Source organism: Cynoglossus semilaevis, chromosome 10, assembly GCF_000523025.1.
Source record: "Cynoglossus semilaevis isolate Cse_v1.0 chromosome 10, Cse_v1.0, whole genome shotgun sequence".
Taxonomy (NCBI): Eukaryota; Metazoa; Chordata; class Actinopteri; order Pleuronectiformes; family Cynoglossidae; genus Cynoglossus; species Cynoglossus semilaevis.
The window spans coordinates 6769830-6785823 of NC_024316.1; the positions used below are offsets into that span (position 1 = coordinate 6769830).

General features: G+C 42.0%; 1 protein-coding gene across 2 annotated transcripts in view; it reads right to left on the reverse strand.

Moving 5' to 3' along the window:
• ajap1 (adherens junctions associated protein 1) overlaps positions 1-15994 on the reverse strand; it is a 58234-nt gene that overhangs the window by 35117 nt on the left and 7123 nt on the right. Inside the window, exon 1 of one of the 2 annotated variants that reach the window (XM_008318418.3) lies at positions 11308-12312. The exons of the other annotated variant lie outside the window; for it this stretch is intronic. Within the exon in view, the coding sequence (XP_008316640.1) occupies positions 11308-11336 (29 nt within the window). The 5' untranslated portion in view covers positions 11337-12312. Of the gene's footprint in view, positions 1-11307; positions 12313-15994 lie in introns of those variants that run through there. 2 annotated transcript variants of the gene reach the window in all.

Here is a 15994-nt window from a genome sequence, read left to right on the forward strand (position 1 = left end):
GACGTTTTGTTTTGACATATTTGTAATCTTTTTCTTTTTTTTTTCCATGCTGAATAAGCAATTTGAAAAGTTACGATCTGAATCTACCGTAACAATCTGATTTCTATCATTCATGCTCACACTGCAGCCACAAGAAGAGAAGAGTGAGAGTTTTTAAAATGTACACTTTTAAGTTTACATTACATTGCATTACATCTACATACAATCGTATCGTATCATCAGCGTATAAATAGTCTGTCTTTACCCTAGAAGAACTTCAGATGTAGTTCAAACATGTTATCTGAAAGTTTATATACAGAGTACATAAAAATACCTGTGGTATCAGTTAAACTAGTTTATACTTATATAAACAAGAACAGTGTCAGGTTACCTATTGGAACAGAAGAAAACGTGAATCAAAAGTACAGCTCTACAGTAGAAAAGGCCAGGGACAGGGTGCTGTCGCAGCAGGTGTTCTGCTGTGAAAACCCTCGATGGAAGTTGAAGATCTGGCATCAGACACATCATGCTTCGTGCTCAAACAGCATAGTCGGCAGTAAATACATACAGAAGGCTTACACAGTGTAGCCACTAACACAGACAGTAGCTGTGAGTGATACTCTTGTTGTCTTTGTTTGGCCGCAGCTGTCAGTCATCATGACAAGTTGTCAGTGGTCATCTCAAATATTTTCTTTGAGGAAGTGGGAGCTTTTTTCTCAATTCAACCTTTTTTTTAAATGTTGTATGGAGTCAGTCACAAACTGTAGAGAGACTCCACCACATTACAGTGACTCATGTTGTGCCATCGTGTTTTTACACAGCTACTTTTGGATACTAAAACCACTAGTCTCCTCCGAACACTTAACATTGAGTCATACACCTCGTACTGCTGCCGTATGCACAAAGAAGAGAATGACCTCATCAGCATTTCTGGGATATAGACAATAGCTGGGTTCAGAGAAGAACAACACGGTGCTAAAGGTTGTTATTTAAATTAGGACAAGGAGAACAGTGAGCACAAATATGCAGACATTAAACAAGAAGCAGGTTCAGATCAGAGTGTAATGCAGAGAATGTGTCAAATTGCTAAAACTTTTCTCACTTCTCTCTTTGCTGAATCAAACGGCTCAACACTGATCCTGGATCAGTTGGAGATTTCTTTCAGTTAAAGGAGAAGTCGTTTTTTTTCTGCCCACTGTTGCTAAAACGTATGTTCATTTATTTGTTTTTCAAATATATTATATAAATTTAATGGTAATTTTGGAACAGACATTGAGGGATATACAAACTAAAATTGAATTGACTTGATGTGTCTTCAGTAAGTACACAGAAGAACTTTGTAAGGGCGAGATTTTTGCACAGAATCCCATTTTATTTTTCTTAAATATGAGGTATAATTGTTTCCTTCTAAAAGCCCAGGGGAGTTGTGTGGGTGGGTTATGTTTTTCTTTGAAAATTCTACATCCCATCACTGTTAAGTAGCTCCAAATAGCAACAGCATATCGCAAGAATGAACAACATTAAAAGGATTATGGATGGAGAGAATACACAGAGGACAGCACTACGCTGGTGGGAGCTCCTACAGTGTCTCTCCATTCATTCCACCTTCCCTGATTCTGCCAGCCCTGAGCTTCACACTGGGGAGGAAACTCTTAAAATAGAGATGGGTGATACAGCGTATGCATTTGCATCACCCAAACAGAGCGACAGAGATGGAGAAAGAGAAGAAAAGACCAAGAATGAAGCCGTGTGGCAGTCGACCCCCTCTGGGATGTAAAAAAAAAAAGTCTCTGATATCATCCAGGCCAAGGAACAAGGACACTTCTCTTTTCAGATGACTCACTATGATGGCGGTGCATTCAGAAGTGCAGATTGGACCCCACTGGCATTGTTAGCTGCATTTGACAGTTTCATCATAAATATCCTGCATGTGCATTAAAAAAATAAATGAACACATGCTGACAATATCTTCTTTTTTTTTCTCTGCCACTTCCATTTTATTATTCCATTGGCATTGAGCCCTCTGCTCTGTTGGAGGAGCAATTTGACTTCTGACACTTTCACTTAGTTCTTAGGAACATAGTGCACTTAGTAAATAATGACGTGTTGGAAACTTGAGGCGAAGCCTTATTTATAACAGATGAGAATGCCTCTCCTGAATTCACCTAATATACTTTCTGTTCTCCAAATGCATGCCTTAGAAAGAAGTGCATCTTTGCCTGAACTTGATTGGCGACCCTGAAATCAGATGACAATGTTAAAAATTCCTGGTTGTATAAAATGTGATTAAATTGTTGTAGGAAAAAAAAAGTTGCCAATTATAGGGAGTGGTGCAGAGACCAAGGATAGTTTGTTGGGAGAAAATTCCATTGGTGAATTTAAAATGTATAGAAGTTTAACTGTTCAAATTAAATTAGGAGAAAAAAAAGTCTAACCCAATGTTAAACTAGTCTTTCAGTGTCTTTGTTTTCACACTTCATAAAAGTCCTCAGAATATGGCCATCGATCATAATTTGACAGCTCTTATTGATTCTTTAACATTGACATTAAATACGCCCTGACTTTTACACGGCCGATGCCAGCAACACAACTGTTCCGCCTGTGAGTGATTGTAGTGAACACAACAGGAAACACACGTCTTCTGCTCCACAGATCACTGCCTGGTCATCTGAGACTGATGGATTTACAGTGCAGTACATCAGTGACATCACACTCTGTCACACTGTGGTGACTGACCTATAACAGTGTAGTGCCCCTCTGTGCTTCAATATATGATCTAAACTGCTTCACCGAGTCTCCGTGGGCTAAAAATACAGACCAAAGTCCAGTGAATAAACCAACGACTGACAACCCTGATCCATCTTCCTCCATATCTCTCTCCCTAGTCTTCGTCAGCTTCAATACGTCTCTACAGAAAACATACATTCACATCAAGTAAACTACTGCAATCCATGTTGCAAAACATTATTTTCCTTTTTCATTTTATTCATTTTCTCTTCCCCACTGCAGTGCATTGACAAAATGAGGCCATGTTAGCATCCCTTCTTTGTCCTTCTCACCTCCATTAATCGTAGCATGTAGCTTTAAGAGGGTCTGACCCAGAATTAGAGGAGGTCAGCAGAAAAACCCAGCACAGCTGAGGCAGGAATGATCCAAACATTTGTGCTTGACAACTTTACACTCCACAGAACATAAATACTACAAATAAAGTTACAGATTCATCAGAAATTTTGGCCATGCCAATATTTGCTTACATTAGACATATTCCTTAAAAAGACATTATATTTAACTTCCTACAAAAATAATGTAAAAATGCAAATATTCATCAGAAAGTTGGTGGAGAGGAACAAGTTATATTTGTACCTCAGTTTTTGAACTGAAGACAGAACCTGTGAGGGGAAATGTCTCATAATTATATATTATAAGAATAAAATGTGGCACTGAAGCTCATTTTGCTCTATACTATATAGTCTGTGAACTGAAGGAAATCAGAATGGTCAAAAATTGGTGTCTGCAAATTATAATCACCAAAAAATGTCAAAATCAGTGCCAACTAAAACTTGAAGACAGGTGAAGTCCCCTCTGTGAGTCTGTGCAAACCAAGCAGGCCACCATGGGGGGGGGCGGGGGGGGGGCTCGCAGGGGGGGGTTTCGGGGGGTTGTACCACGAGGCTGTCGTGTGTCATACAGGCGTAATAGCTGTTACACTATGGAAGCAGCAATTCTTGAAGAAATAACACCAAATACACCAGACAACAACTTAGACTGGTTAGACTGAGTTCACCTTAAATGTTTATGCAGTGCCTGATGGGTAAATTTGTACTTTTATTCATCCAAATTCTTGCTCTCTGCTGTCTGACAGCTATTGTATCTTCAAGGACTGGTCTCCCAGGTTCTTTCATATAAATCTGACCCACCCTGAACATCAGCGGTACTAGAGCAGGACTGGGCTCTGGTGTCTTAAGTTGTTGTCTTACCTCGGGCATACACGAAATCCGTGATACTTCATACTAAAATTCAAATTTCTCCAGTTTCTCCAGGTGTCTCCTGATACATCATTCTAAATTGATTGGAATCATCTTCACTTTCTAAAGACAAAACAATCAACTCCAGAGAAAAGAAAAGTTGTGGAAACAGTTGGAAAGAAACACACGCAGCTGTCACCTCATAAAATAAACAGCCATTACAAAGACTGACGTCTCTAGAGAAAATGTGTTCGAGGTTTGAATAGCAGCACGGCTGCCTTTCCAGTCCAATAAACTTAATAAACTGTTCATGATAAAGCAAATTGAAAATGTCAGAAAGTTTACAAAAAAGCTGAAAGCCATTCTCTGGCATGTTTTGATGAATGCCGCCGCATATTGGATATTTATGAATTATGAGGCGACACCGCTCCTGCCTTTAATCCATTTAAAACTCATTTAAAATGGCACCTTGCCCACAGTCCTGAACACAATGGAATCTGTTGTGACACCGAGAGCAAACTTTAGCACATTGTCAGAGCCGCACTTCACATTTTGGCAAACCTAAAAAAAAATTGAATATCTCACGGAGGGAAATCAAGGCCTCATTCATCACCAGTGTCTGCAGACATTAATGTTTGTTAATAAGGTTTTACGGCAGCCTTCTATATCAGATACTGATATTACCATGCAGTACAGCGACTGAAGTATGAGGACATTTCCGTCCTCCTCAATGATTTACAAAGACAGTATCTTATTATGGCAGAAGCTTTGAAGGGCCATCACTGAAATATCCTGGTGTTGATTTAGTCCACAATAGCTTTTGTTCTTGGAGTGGCACTTTTTACAAACCTCTCCTCCACTATTATACCCTTCATTGTTTGGGATGAGGCTCCAGGGTTGTAGACTCTGGAAAGTAACTGTCCCTTGAGCTTTAAAGTACCTGATGTTTTCAACCACTGCATACCTGATATTTACAACATTTCCATGATATAGTTTTAATACTGTATTTATACAGCCATCCCATTGACAATTGGAAAGAAGCTGCTCTATCCTTGCTCTGGCCTAGTGGCTCCCAACGTGGGGGCCATGTCCCCTAAGGAGGCACAGCTATTGCGGTGAAAGGTGGGGGAAATTATATTTATTTTCTGTGTATTCTTTACTTCACTGATATGAAATGGTATTCTTTTCATCAGCCTGATAGCGGTCTGGTAAAAATCATAGCTGCAACTGCTGTTTAAGTTTCTACGAGGAGGGGCTTGACAAAAGCCCTACTGACAGATTCCAGTTGATTCCAGTTAGTCATTCCACATCCTGTAGATGCTCCTGCAGCTCAGTACAGTAGCACTTCACTTAAAATAAACAGCCAGCGGACTGTGGTGTTGTTAGTACACAGGCAGTCCAGGTGTTCACAGACTCAGCTCTCATTTATCTGCAGTAGTGTAAGCACAGACACGTCTTCCAGGTTTTCTGCTTCAGTCAACAATATTCACTCAGTGAACACTGATTGGCTCATAATTACAACGGCTAATTGGTTTTGACTTTGACCTTGCATTTGGTCAAAAACACCCTTTCGTGTGAGAGAATCCTGTCTGAGTCACCAACATATAGTCATGGTGATTTATCTAAATCTGACATTATATCACCTCTGGCCATCATCCTTAGAAGCATTAGATTAATCCAACATCTTAGACAGTAGAAGAGTTGAAGGTTTAATTCCAGACTGTTCTCACCTGACGTGGATAAATGACAAAATCCTGCAGTGTTAAGCACTAACATTGGTCAGCTGCACCAGAAAATTGCCAATTACTGCCAACGATGCCATAACTTGTAGCTATTTTGGTCATAATTATTCAAAATCTGCTGCAAATCAGGCCGCGGTGGTGCGCTCTTCATGAAGTAGGTCCTAATGTGAAAGAATTTGGAAAACGTCGTGTTTACAGACATAACAGATGGTAAAGAGTGAACTCCTTCTAAAGTGGGTCAGAGTCAGACACTGCTGTGCCACGACACCAACTATAAGAGCACTTACATGTACTGTATGTACTGTATATATAAATGATATCAAAGTATAACCTTCACAAGGACACAGGCTGAGTACAGTGAGATTACACATAAGGAGGTCAAAGATAGTGGTGCAATGTGTGTGTGTTAGTGCGATGTGAGTGGTCATGACGTAGATATTCACACTCCCCACTTCACAACACTGCAGTGTGTCACGGTAAACTTCCAGTGAAATGATGCAGTACGTTTTATCATAAAGGATCATAAATCATTTGCACTACTTAGTATTTTCTATGTAGGATTCCTCTATCTTTTATCATGTATTTTTCTTTTTTTTTTCAAAACTATTTGGTATATATACAGTGGTGTTGTCAAAGAACACTCCGTTAGCCCTGAATCTAGAATCTGAGAGATAAACACCACACACAGAATAATAGACTGCTGCTGTAGTGCAGGCCTCTGGGACGCAGATATACTATGGTAAATGTTTAAGTGGTGTGCAACAAGCATGCACACTTATACACACAAACACAGAGAGTCTTCCTGCCTCTGAGGCTGCAGCAGCTGTTACTACACGTGTGTTGTGTCACACCCACTGTTGCTCTGCTGCGGTCGGAGCATAAAAACAAACCAAAGAGAAGAGAAATGAGAGTTTGGATACTGATCCAAGTGGCCCAGGATGCAGCAGCCAAAGGTGCCATACCATTCCATTAATTCTACATTACGACAGCCTACACTACAGTATGTGTGTGACCCACATGCTCTGAACGATCAGCTGGATGGTGGAGAGAGCCTGGGAAACAGGGCCGAGTTCCAATCATCTCAGACTCTCACGGTTTGAACCATTACTTCAGCTCAGGCCACACATCAATTACCTTTCTGTTGTTTGTTCATTTTTTTGGTATTTGATCGCCCCTCCAACTGATGCCTCTCCAGCCACCCCACCTCTGAGCTCCCATGGTTGGAGAAGTTGGCTATTTAGTGTTTAGAGCCATGACGGATAAATGTGATCCTTAGTAGAGGCAGTATTGATCCGGCCAAAGCTCAGTACATGAATCAAGTATGAGCTGAGTGCTGTAGGTTCCTGGATACTGTGGGATGGATGCGTGTGCTCTAGTGCAACAGCAGATCACCGGCCTCTCCAACCATATGAGTTTGTTGTTAAAACCAATCACACTGAGAGCTGCAGTGGGAGGGGAAAGAAGTCGATATTAACTCCGTTTGAATGTTTATTTTAAACCAATCATTTCCAGCTGTCCCCATGTTCAACTGTATGAATGGGTAGAGTAGGTAGTGGATAGTAAAAGGTACAGTACACTTCTACGACACCTAATCTGTAATCACTCTACCACAGAACACACACGTTATTTATAATCCATCACTGTCTGAAGTGGTGGTTCATCTTTTTTCTGCAGCGTTCACCATTTTCACCAGGACTATTGTTGAAGCCCTCCTAACCCCTCACCCCCTTACTGTACACTTACACACTTCTATTGTTTCAAAAGACCAGTGACCTTTGTTTAAAATACTGTAATTCCAACAAAATCTTGACAGATTACATTGACAAATTTATTGAACACCAAGTGAAGTAATATTTTTATCATATATCAAATAGCACACAGTAAAAAAGAAAGAGAGAATAAAAGTACCCGCCATGTCTCCGTTACCCGAGAAGGTAGATACTTTGCTTGATATTTTAACATTGATCTGTTTCAAATAGTTGCTCAGGAACTCTCCTTTCTGTACTTTTATCATTTGAATGTGACAGACAACACACCTTCACATGCAAATTGCACTGACACACACAAACACACACACGTCTCCAGAGAAGCAACATGGTCTATTTCTCTCCAAATTGGGTTAATCACACTCCGGAGAGGCCCAGTTAATAACCCTCATCCAGGCCATTACGATGGCACCTAAATCATAGGAATAACAGCAACAGTCTGACGGGACTGGACTTCACCATGATACAGCAGCACTTGTCTTAATAAAAATGACGCAGATGTTAAAACTAAACTGCACCAGATAGGTGGCGTAGTGCAGGAGATGTTGTTTTTTTTAGTGCAAATTATTCCGAACAGACAATTTCTCAAATTCCTTTATTTGAGATTGGAAAAACCACAGACAGAAGAGCAGAAGCACAGTGTCCCGCCGCTCCCTTCCTCTCCTGTTGTGGCAGTATACCCTAAATTCCCACTGAAACATTTCCAATGTGTTACAAGAATTTATCCAGGCCAGGAAAACAGGAGACACGTGAAGAAACAGCCACCTGTCCTCAACAGTACCGTTGAAGACAGATGGAAACTGATAAATGAAGTCTTTCTGAACAGCAACCGGTGTCAGCGCTGGCACAATTTAGCAGCTGTAGTGTACCCGCCCTGATAGCATCTCCAGTGTCTCAGCGGAATGGGAACTCACTATGGGGAACATAAAACTGTGTGACGTCCATGAAAGATGGAGCCCAAAGATGCCAAGCTTGGGGAGAGAGAAGAATCCCTGCTGGTTACCTCTCAAGCGGAACTCTTTCTGGCTTCGTGCTTGTTAGAGTTTTCTGCTATAATGGGCGCTGGTATCACGATCAAATCTAAATTTATCCAGAGTGAGATGCCTGCTGACTTCATCAAACATTTATTTGGCAATGCCTTTGTGAAGAAGCTAGCTGTAACTGTAACAGTTAAGCATCAACGAGCACAGGCACCGATGTAGTCTCTGGAACTGTTGCGAATCTTAGCATTAACAGGCTACACAGCAAGTAAAGGAACAAATGTAGGTGTACTAAGACGAGAAGGTTTTGTCATCTTATAATTACATTACTGCGTAGTCCAACTGAATTCAAGCTAACGATAGAAGTAATGATAATCTACACTTGAACTTGGAACAATTTTTTTTCATCAGTCAGTCTCTCCCGTGTTGCTGCAGAAGCCGCTGTTGCATTTACGCCCACGTGTACAGCAGCTGTAGGTGATCTCTTCTATTCCTTCTGCATTAATAATGCACACGTCTTCTAACTTCTAATGAAAAAAGACAAAATTATCCTCTGATATAGACCTAGAGGCAGAAACGGCATCCAAGGAAGGGGATTTGATTCCAGCTGTGCAACAGTGTGTCCCCGGGCAAGACACTTAACCTCAAGTTGCATCATCCGAGCCCTGCCACTGTCTGGGACTCCTGTTGTGCCAGTCCCCAGGATAAATGGGAAGGGGTTGCATTTAAACTGTGCCAGATTACCAGCTGTGGCTACCCCTGAAGACGGCAGCAGCTGAGAAGGATTCTATTTCTGTCCTATATTAAAGACCTGGCCCCAAATATTCCCCTCTCATCAACACTGACTCTAATCAGAGCAGATTTGATTGAATCAGAGGGATTTCAACCCACGGCAGCAGCCACAGACACACATCCCATTTTGACGTCCAACATATTTTAGTGATAGTGAAAACCCAGCAGGTAGATTTTTTTCTCTCTGCTCTTCTGACCAGTATCCCTAGAGAAATGGAAGTTTGACTCATTATATTTCAACCTGCTCTCACAAATGCTTCGTATTTAGTCTGCCACACTATCACCAGAGAAGGTGAGATCCACAGATTCTCTGTGGCACAATATATTACACGTACGCCTGCAGCGTATGGTTCCTAACAGTAGGAGTGAGACCCACCAGGTGGCCAGAGAATCCCACTGCTGAGAAGTTGGGTCTCATTACACACCGTGTAACATCCGCCCTCTAAACCCATTTTATGCCAAATCAATGTGCTGAAATGTGGCTTTTGTTTACAGAATACCTCCCTAAGTCCAAGTCAAAAAAGTGGTTTCCATCCTGCTTTGGATGTGAGATGGAATTTTATTTATCATGGGGGAAGAAAAACAATGGAAATATCCATTTTCTAATGTGTTGCGTGACCGTCTCAATGTAGAGCGAGAGCAGCTGGAGAGAAGAGGAGAAGAAGAGGGAGCAAGTGTGAGTGGATTATTTTAAGTGGGGTAAAGCTTTGCGTACTTTCCTCCCTCCATTCAGCCGCTCTGGATGACATCGCCTCTTTTATCTTGGATTGCACTGTTCACTGCATAAACCCACTTCCATAATTTATGGTGGGTGCACGGCTGGTGGGTGGCTAGAGTTATTTATGACTTATGAATTCATGATTTTGATGAATGGTTTCTAGGCAGCAAACTCCCTGAATCTGTGATCTTTTTCCAATTTTTTTGTGTGAGAAGGTGATCACGGTCCTAATTTTGAGTCGTATAAAGTTCATTATATTTGTTACACTTTCAGAACCTCTTCTGTCATATATCTGTCAAGTCAGGCTACAGATCTAGACCTTAGTTGGTTCCAGATTTGGTTTAGGCAGCAGTACATTTGAAAAGGTTGTTAAAATAACAAGACCAGATGCACAATCACAGTGCGTACGTACTTGTTATTTGGACCATTTCAGTCATTGTCCATGGTTTATATTAGGCTCCTCTGTTCCTAATTAGTACAAATGTCAGGGCTAAGGAACCAGAACCTCCTCCTCTGTTTGAAGACATAATGGAAAAATGAACTTTGTTTATGGTAACCTTGATTATAGAATTTATTTGCAAAATCGATAAAAATCAGTGAAAATATTCAATGTATGCTGCACACATGGATGGACAGCGCTGACTGTAGGGGTTCACTGACAGAACATATATTGATTTATTCTCTTTTTTTTAAGGACCACCACTTTACATACGGACTAGGATATGGATCAACCGAGGTAGAACCTCAGTTGAAAATCTCTGAGTTATATTTTATGAGTCACGAAATATTTATAGTAAGAGTTACCAGTACGGTTATTGTTGGGCTAAAAGTAACGGCATTTGTTTAAAGTTTGACTTAACGAATAACGGCACATATTTCGGATTGTGTGTGCAGATTAAACTGTACGATTGGCGACCCCTAGCGTATTAAATCAGAATTGTTGGGATTTTACTTCTTTAAATCAAACTAAACCGTACATAGAACGTCTCCGCCTGAATTCTCCCTTACGTCATTACCACAACAAAATAAACAGACACTGCATTTAAATATATATATATGTGTATATTTATCTTCTTATCTTATCATTATTTTCCCCCTTTTTCTCCCTCCTCTCTCCCACCCTCTCTCTCTAGATATACATTATAAATCTCTGTCATTTTCTCTCTTTTCTTTCCAAACAGATGATGATGAAATTCATTTCATCATCCAGTTCCTGCAGACTTTTATAACTTGGCAGTGACGTAGACTCAAAAGGGAGAATGCTGCCAAACAGTTGCACTAAATGCATTGAAAACTGTGACGCCTTCTACATATTGTACCTCACATACATCTACCAAGCATCGCGCAAAACTGTGCATGTCTTACCTGCGCACAGGACTCCGTTTTATCCACATTTTTCTCTCGACTGCCAAAATCCGACTCAGTCTTCCAGGAACCCTCCCATTGGTACGGGTTTCCACCAAAGTCGTCAACAGATGATGATTAAATGGCCAGAAAAAAAATAGAGAAGCACTCAAGTGATGGACCTTACTCCAGCTGTCACCAAGGCAAACATTTTTAAGCCATTATCCTTCGACGTTGCGCACATCAAAATCCCGCTGCCTGCTGCCCCCCAAAAGCCACCTTTTAAAGATGCCACGGAAAGAGTCAGGTCTGTTTGAAGTTGCTCGTCAGTTCTTCAGCTGATCCTCGGCGAGCACTTATACAGCAGAGAGACGCAGGCGTGTTGGAGGACAGGTGAGCGGCGAACCTGACGAGGTGTCCTCAAACTTTACCATCTTTCATTTCTCTCTCCCCTCCTCTCCGCTCCTCTCCTCTCCTTCGCCACGCACGCCGGTGAAGACAGACAGACAGAGCTGTGGGGTGCGCAGCACAACACAAAACAACACGAGGCTTGTAGTTGGCATCCTCGGTGCTCATAAAAAATACACAAACAGCGCAGCTCCTCCTGAGGCACGACCAGAAAGAGGAGCAAAACAAAATACAGTGGAGAGGGGAAGGGAGAAGGGATGAAGATGCTGCGGAGGAGACAATTCACCGACGGCAGGGGGTCCTCATTATCTGCTCACATTTGTGGCGGTGTTAGGAAGTGTGGAGAGAAGATAGGTAAAGTTGAAGAAGAGACGGAGAGAGAGAAAGAGGCGCAACTTAAAAGATGAGGGTTAAGAAAATTCAGCAGACAGAGTTGTTCCAGAGGAGTTGGGGAAACAGAGCGAGGCTGTCGATAGAAGAGGAGGATGACGCTCCGTCTCCCGCCCCTGCTGCTTCTCTTCTCCTCTCCTCTGCTCTTAGACTGACGAACGACTTTCTTGCTGAGCCCCACGCGGTCGTGACGTCATTTTAAAGCCAGATATGTCATGTGTTGGGGGAGGGGGGTGTCACGTCATGCGGGCGCGCACCGTTTGCCGGCAGGCGCAGCGGGGGAGCTGTGCAGGGCGGAACCGAGGTGGCAAGCAGAAGGGGGAGAGGACGAGAGGAGAGAAAGTGTGGAAACTGCACTGAAACAGCTGCTCCGCAATGATGATAGATGTGTTTATGCACTCAGGGTGACAATCAAGATCTGCTGGATGACTCACTGGCGTCCAACGGTATACTGTCGGTTCCATATAAAAGTCCCAGGCTTAACCCCTCCTAGTTTTCCTGAACAAAAAAATCTGATGCTGAAGTTCTGACAAAGACTGAGACAGATCTATGACATTGGTTCATTGGTGAGAAAACTTGGAAACAAGATAGTTTGTGTGGTGAAAAGAAAATAGTCGAAGTGGGCAAAAGGTGTCGGAGGAGACACGACTGACTGATGTGATGAAGCCGGTCTGTGTGTCCGGTGATCGTAGGCAAATGATCAGTGGTGGAAGAAACCAGGAAGAAAAGAGAAGAGAGAAAATGAAGAAGAATTTGTCTGTGATGTTTTTCTTGGAGGAGGATCTTCATTATTGATTTAGGGGTGAGGGAGTTGACGTATGGATCATACATAAATACTGATCCATAAACCAAAGCAGAACAAAGTCCAGTTTCCAAGCTTGATAAAATGTATTCTGACCAGAACCGAAACTCCTCATCTGATCACTCCTACCATTCATCTTTCTGTATCATTCACATCCTCCAGCACATTCACTATGGGAGAAATGGGAGAAGTCTTTCCCACAGGCACATAACGCTGCGGACTAGCTGGGCTTGGTTTGGAGTCATGACCCACACCATTAACTAATCCACAGCCACTGGAAGTATTCTAGTCTTTTCAAAGTCTATGTTCATGGACCGTCCAGACTACTAATGGATGTTCCTGCTGTAGCTGTCCATTACACTGAGCACTCACTCGTTTGTGGCACGATGCTTTTTTCCTACATTAAAGGCAGAGGTAAGACTGGGGAGTCCTCTGTCTCCTGCATTCTGCCGTTTCACAGTTAGGTGTCACTAACTTTTACACACTGGACCTTTGAATAAACAGTGGCAGCAACACATTTGCATATTACATGCAAATTATTCCACCCACTAACATTGACATCCAAGTAGGAACAGCTTTGAGTAATTATTATTCAATTATCACTATCGTATAATTACTGTACACTTTAAGTATTTGCAAAGGCTTTTGAGATTTGCAGCAGAAGGGCTGGGGTGTGTGGACTGGGGGGCATTTAAAATTAGATGGGAGTTGGGCTAAATCTGTGTGATCAGTCTTTATTAATTATAATATTGACACATTTACATTTTAAACATATATTTTTATTGGTGTTTTATCATCTTGATGAATATATAAATATAAAGTGAGGGTTATTTAGAGAAGCTAGGGCAGGAAAAGGGGCGTGGCCTGGAAATATCTTTTGTAAGGTATAATATAAGGATGACCATCAACTGCATTTGCTCAAACTCTGCTCTGAACGCAACATAAAAACCAACAACACAGTCAGACAGACGAGATCTGTTTCACATGTTCTGTACAACTTCGACTCCAGCTACAAACCTATCAAACCCTGACCTCTCATCACCTCAGGTGTGGGAGAGTGCAGGCAGTGGCGTCCCTCTCACACAGATGAATTGCAGCTGTTGGTAAAAGCGATTGCTCTGTACATGAAGGAGGAAACTTTCTTCCCTCCCACACTAATTGTTGTCACCGAGCACCCTTCTGTCAAATACCATCATTACTCCATTAGTGCGTGTACACATGCTGATGCAAATGGATACCTCTGTGTGAGGAGACAGTCGTCTGCTCCTCAGCAGATGGAAGCTGCCATCGCTCGCTTCCTCTCTGTCACCTCTCCCATCTCTTTCCTTCCATTCTCTCTCTCATTTGCACTCCCACGCTCACTGTTTTGCACATTGTCTTCCTGCGTTGCTGCTGCTTTTTGCGTACGACCTGGTACTCACGCACACGTTTCCTTCTCATTTCTGTGGCATTGACGCAAGGCCATGCGAAGAGCGATGCACGGTGAATTGGCTCATTCTGCATCAGAGACAGTCACAGGTTGTCATGCATGTTTAAGACGGTGGGTGGCTTCAGCTCACACAAACCTAAACGTAGCACGCGGAACATCTGTTGTGTAAGCCATTAACACCCTGCAGTCGGAGTGCGAATTAAAAGCTGGAGGGATTTGAACGTGGCAGCGTATCTATCTGCTAAGCTGGACTGAGTCATCCTGGGCACAGATCGTGTTTTGCCACTTTGAACATGTGCTAGATGAACTGGCTGCTGCACAGTGGGTTAGGGGTGTGAGCTTTGCTGAGGTCACAGACTATTCAGCTATTCAGCGCGGAGGTCTTTGGACCCATTGAGTCCTTTGAGGACATCTTCAGTCAGTTGTCTTTGCTTTGATCGGTAAGATTAAGGACCGCGACAGCATCAAAGAAGTGAAGGTTCTTTCCTGTTTCTGTGCCCCAAACACAAAAACTCCACATCCATAGTCTGTCCAAACCTGAGTTTTTCTGGTGTGTATATAAACTCCTGCAGCAGTCATGGAAGTACTGTGTCATTTTATGTAAAACTACACATTCACCTCGTCTTTAAATAGTAGCTTGCGGAGGCAGCTTAATACATGCAAGAGTAGGTCAAGTCTTAGCTGCATCATCTGGCTGTGTTAGTATGGCACTGCTGAGCACTATTTATTTCTGCATAACATGTATTTTAAAACTCCAGCTTTGGTCAGACTGACACAATAATCCACATTCACCAAACATCGCAAACACGTGTGGATGTTACAGTATGTCAGTGATTCTCTTAACCAGAGATGTTTTTTTTGTTTGTTTGTTTTTCATGTGAACACTGAGACAGTTTGAACCAAGGTCTCACCAGTCGCTATGTTAATACTGGGATCAAACCCAAGACCTTTTATTTTAAAACCGACCCAATCCAATCCAAGGAGAAGTCCAATCTCTCTATTTAGCTAAGGTAAACCACTAGTTCACCGAGGCTGAATTCTGACCAGGGCTTTTCATGGGAAAGCCTAAGATTAATAACTTATATTTCTTCTTACGTTCCTCACTGGTATGAATTTGTTTCTTGATTTTCCTTCTCTTTAACCACTGTAAGGAAGCAGAAGAAAAAGCCTTTATGGAGTAGATTTAGTTGAGGTGAAAGTGAGGGAAATCTGATTACACCACCAGAGGGAATTCTCTTATTTTATTTAGTATTTACCACAGTCCAGAACCAATGAGTAATTAAGGTTTGTTTTAATCAGAACACCAGGTTCTGTTAGTCAATACTTAATAATTAACAACAGCAGAAGACTAGAACACATAAAAACACTAGAGTGTGAGGAGGACTGAAAATTCCAGCCCAAGAAAAGAACATTAGAACATTAGAAAACATCTGAAGATGTTTGAATGGACATCTAACAGTATTAATGCTAGTATTTCTAGGATTATTTCTGGTCATTCTGGCAGTAATTCGTCCTCTACTGCTTAATCCCTTTTTTGGGCTGGAGCCAATCCCAGTCATTAGGCAAGGGTGGGGTACAGTTCAAAAGTCCATCACAGGGACAAACCTACATATGCATATGTAGATGTGGAGCGATAGATGGATAGGTAGATGGATGGATGGATGGATGGATGGATGGAT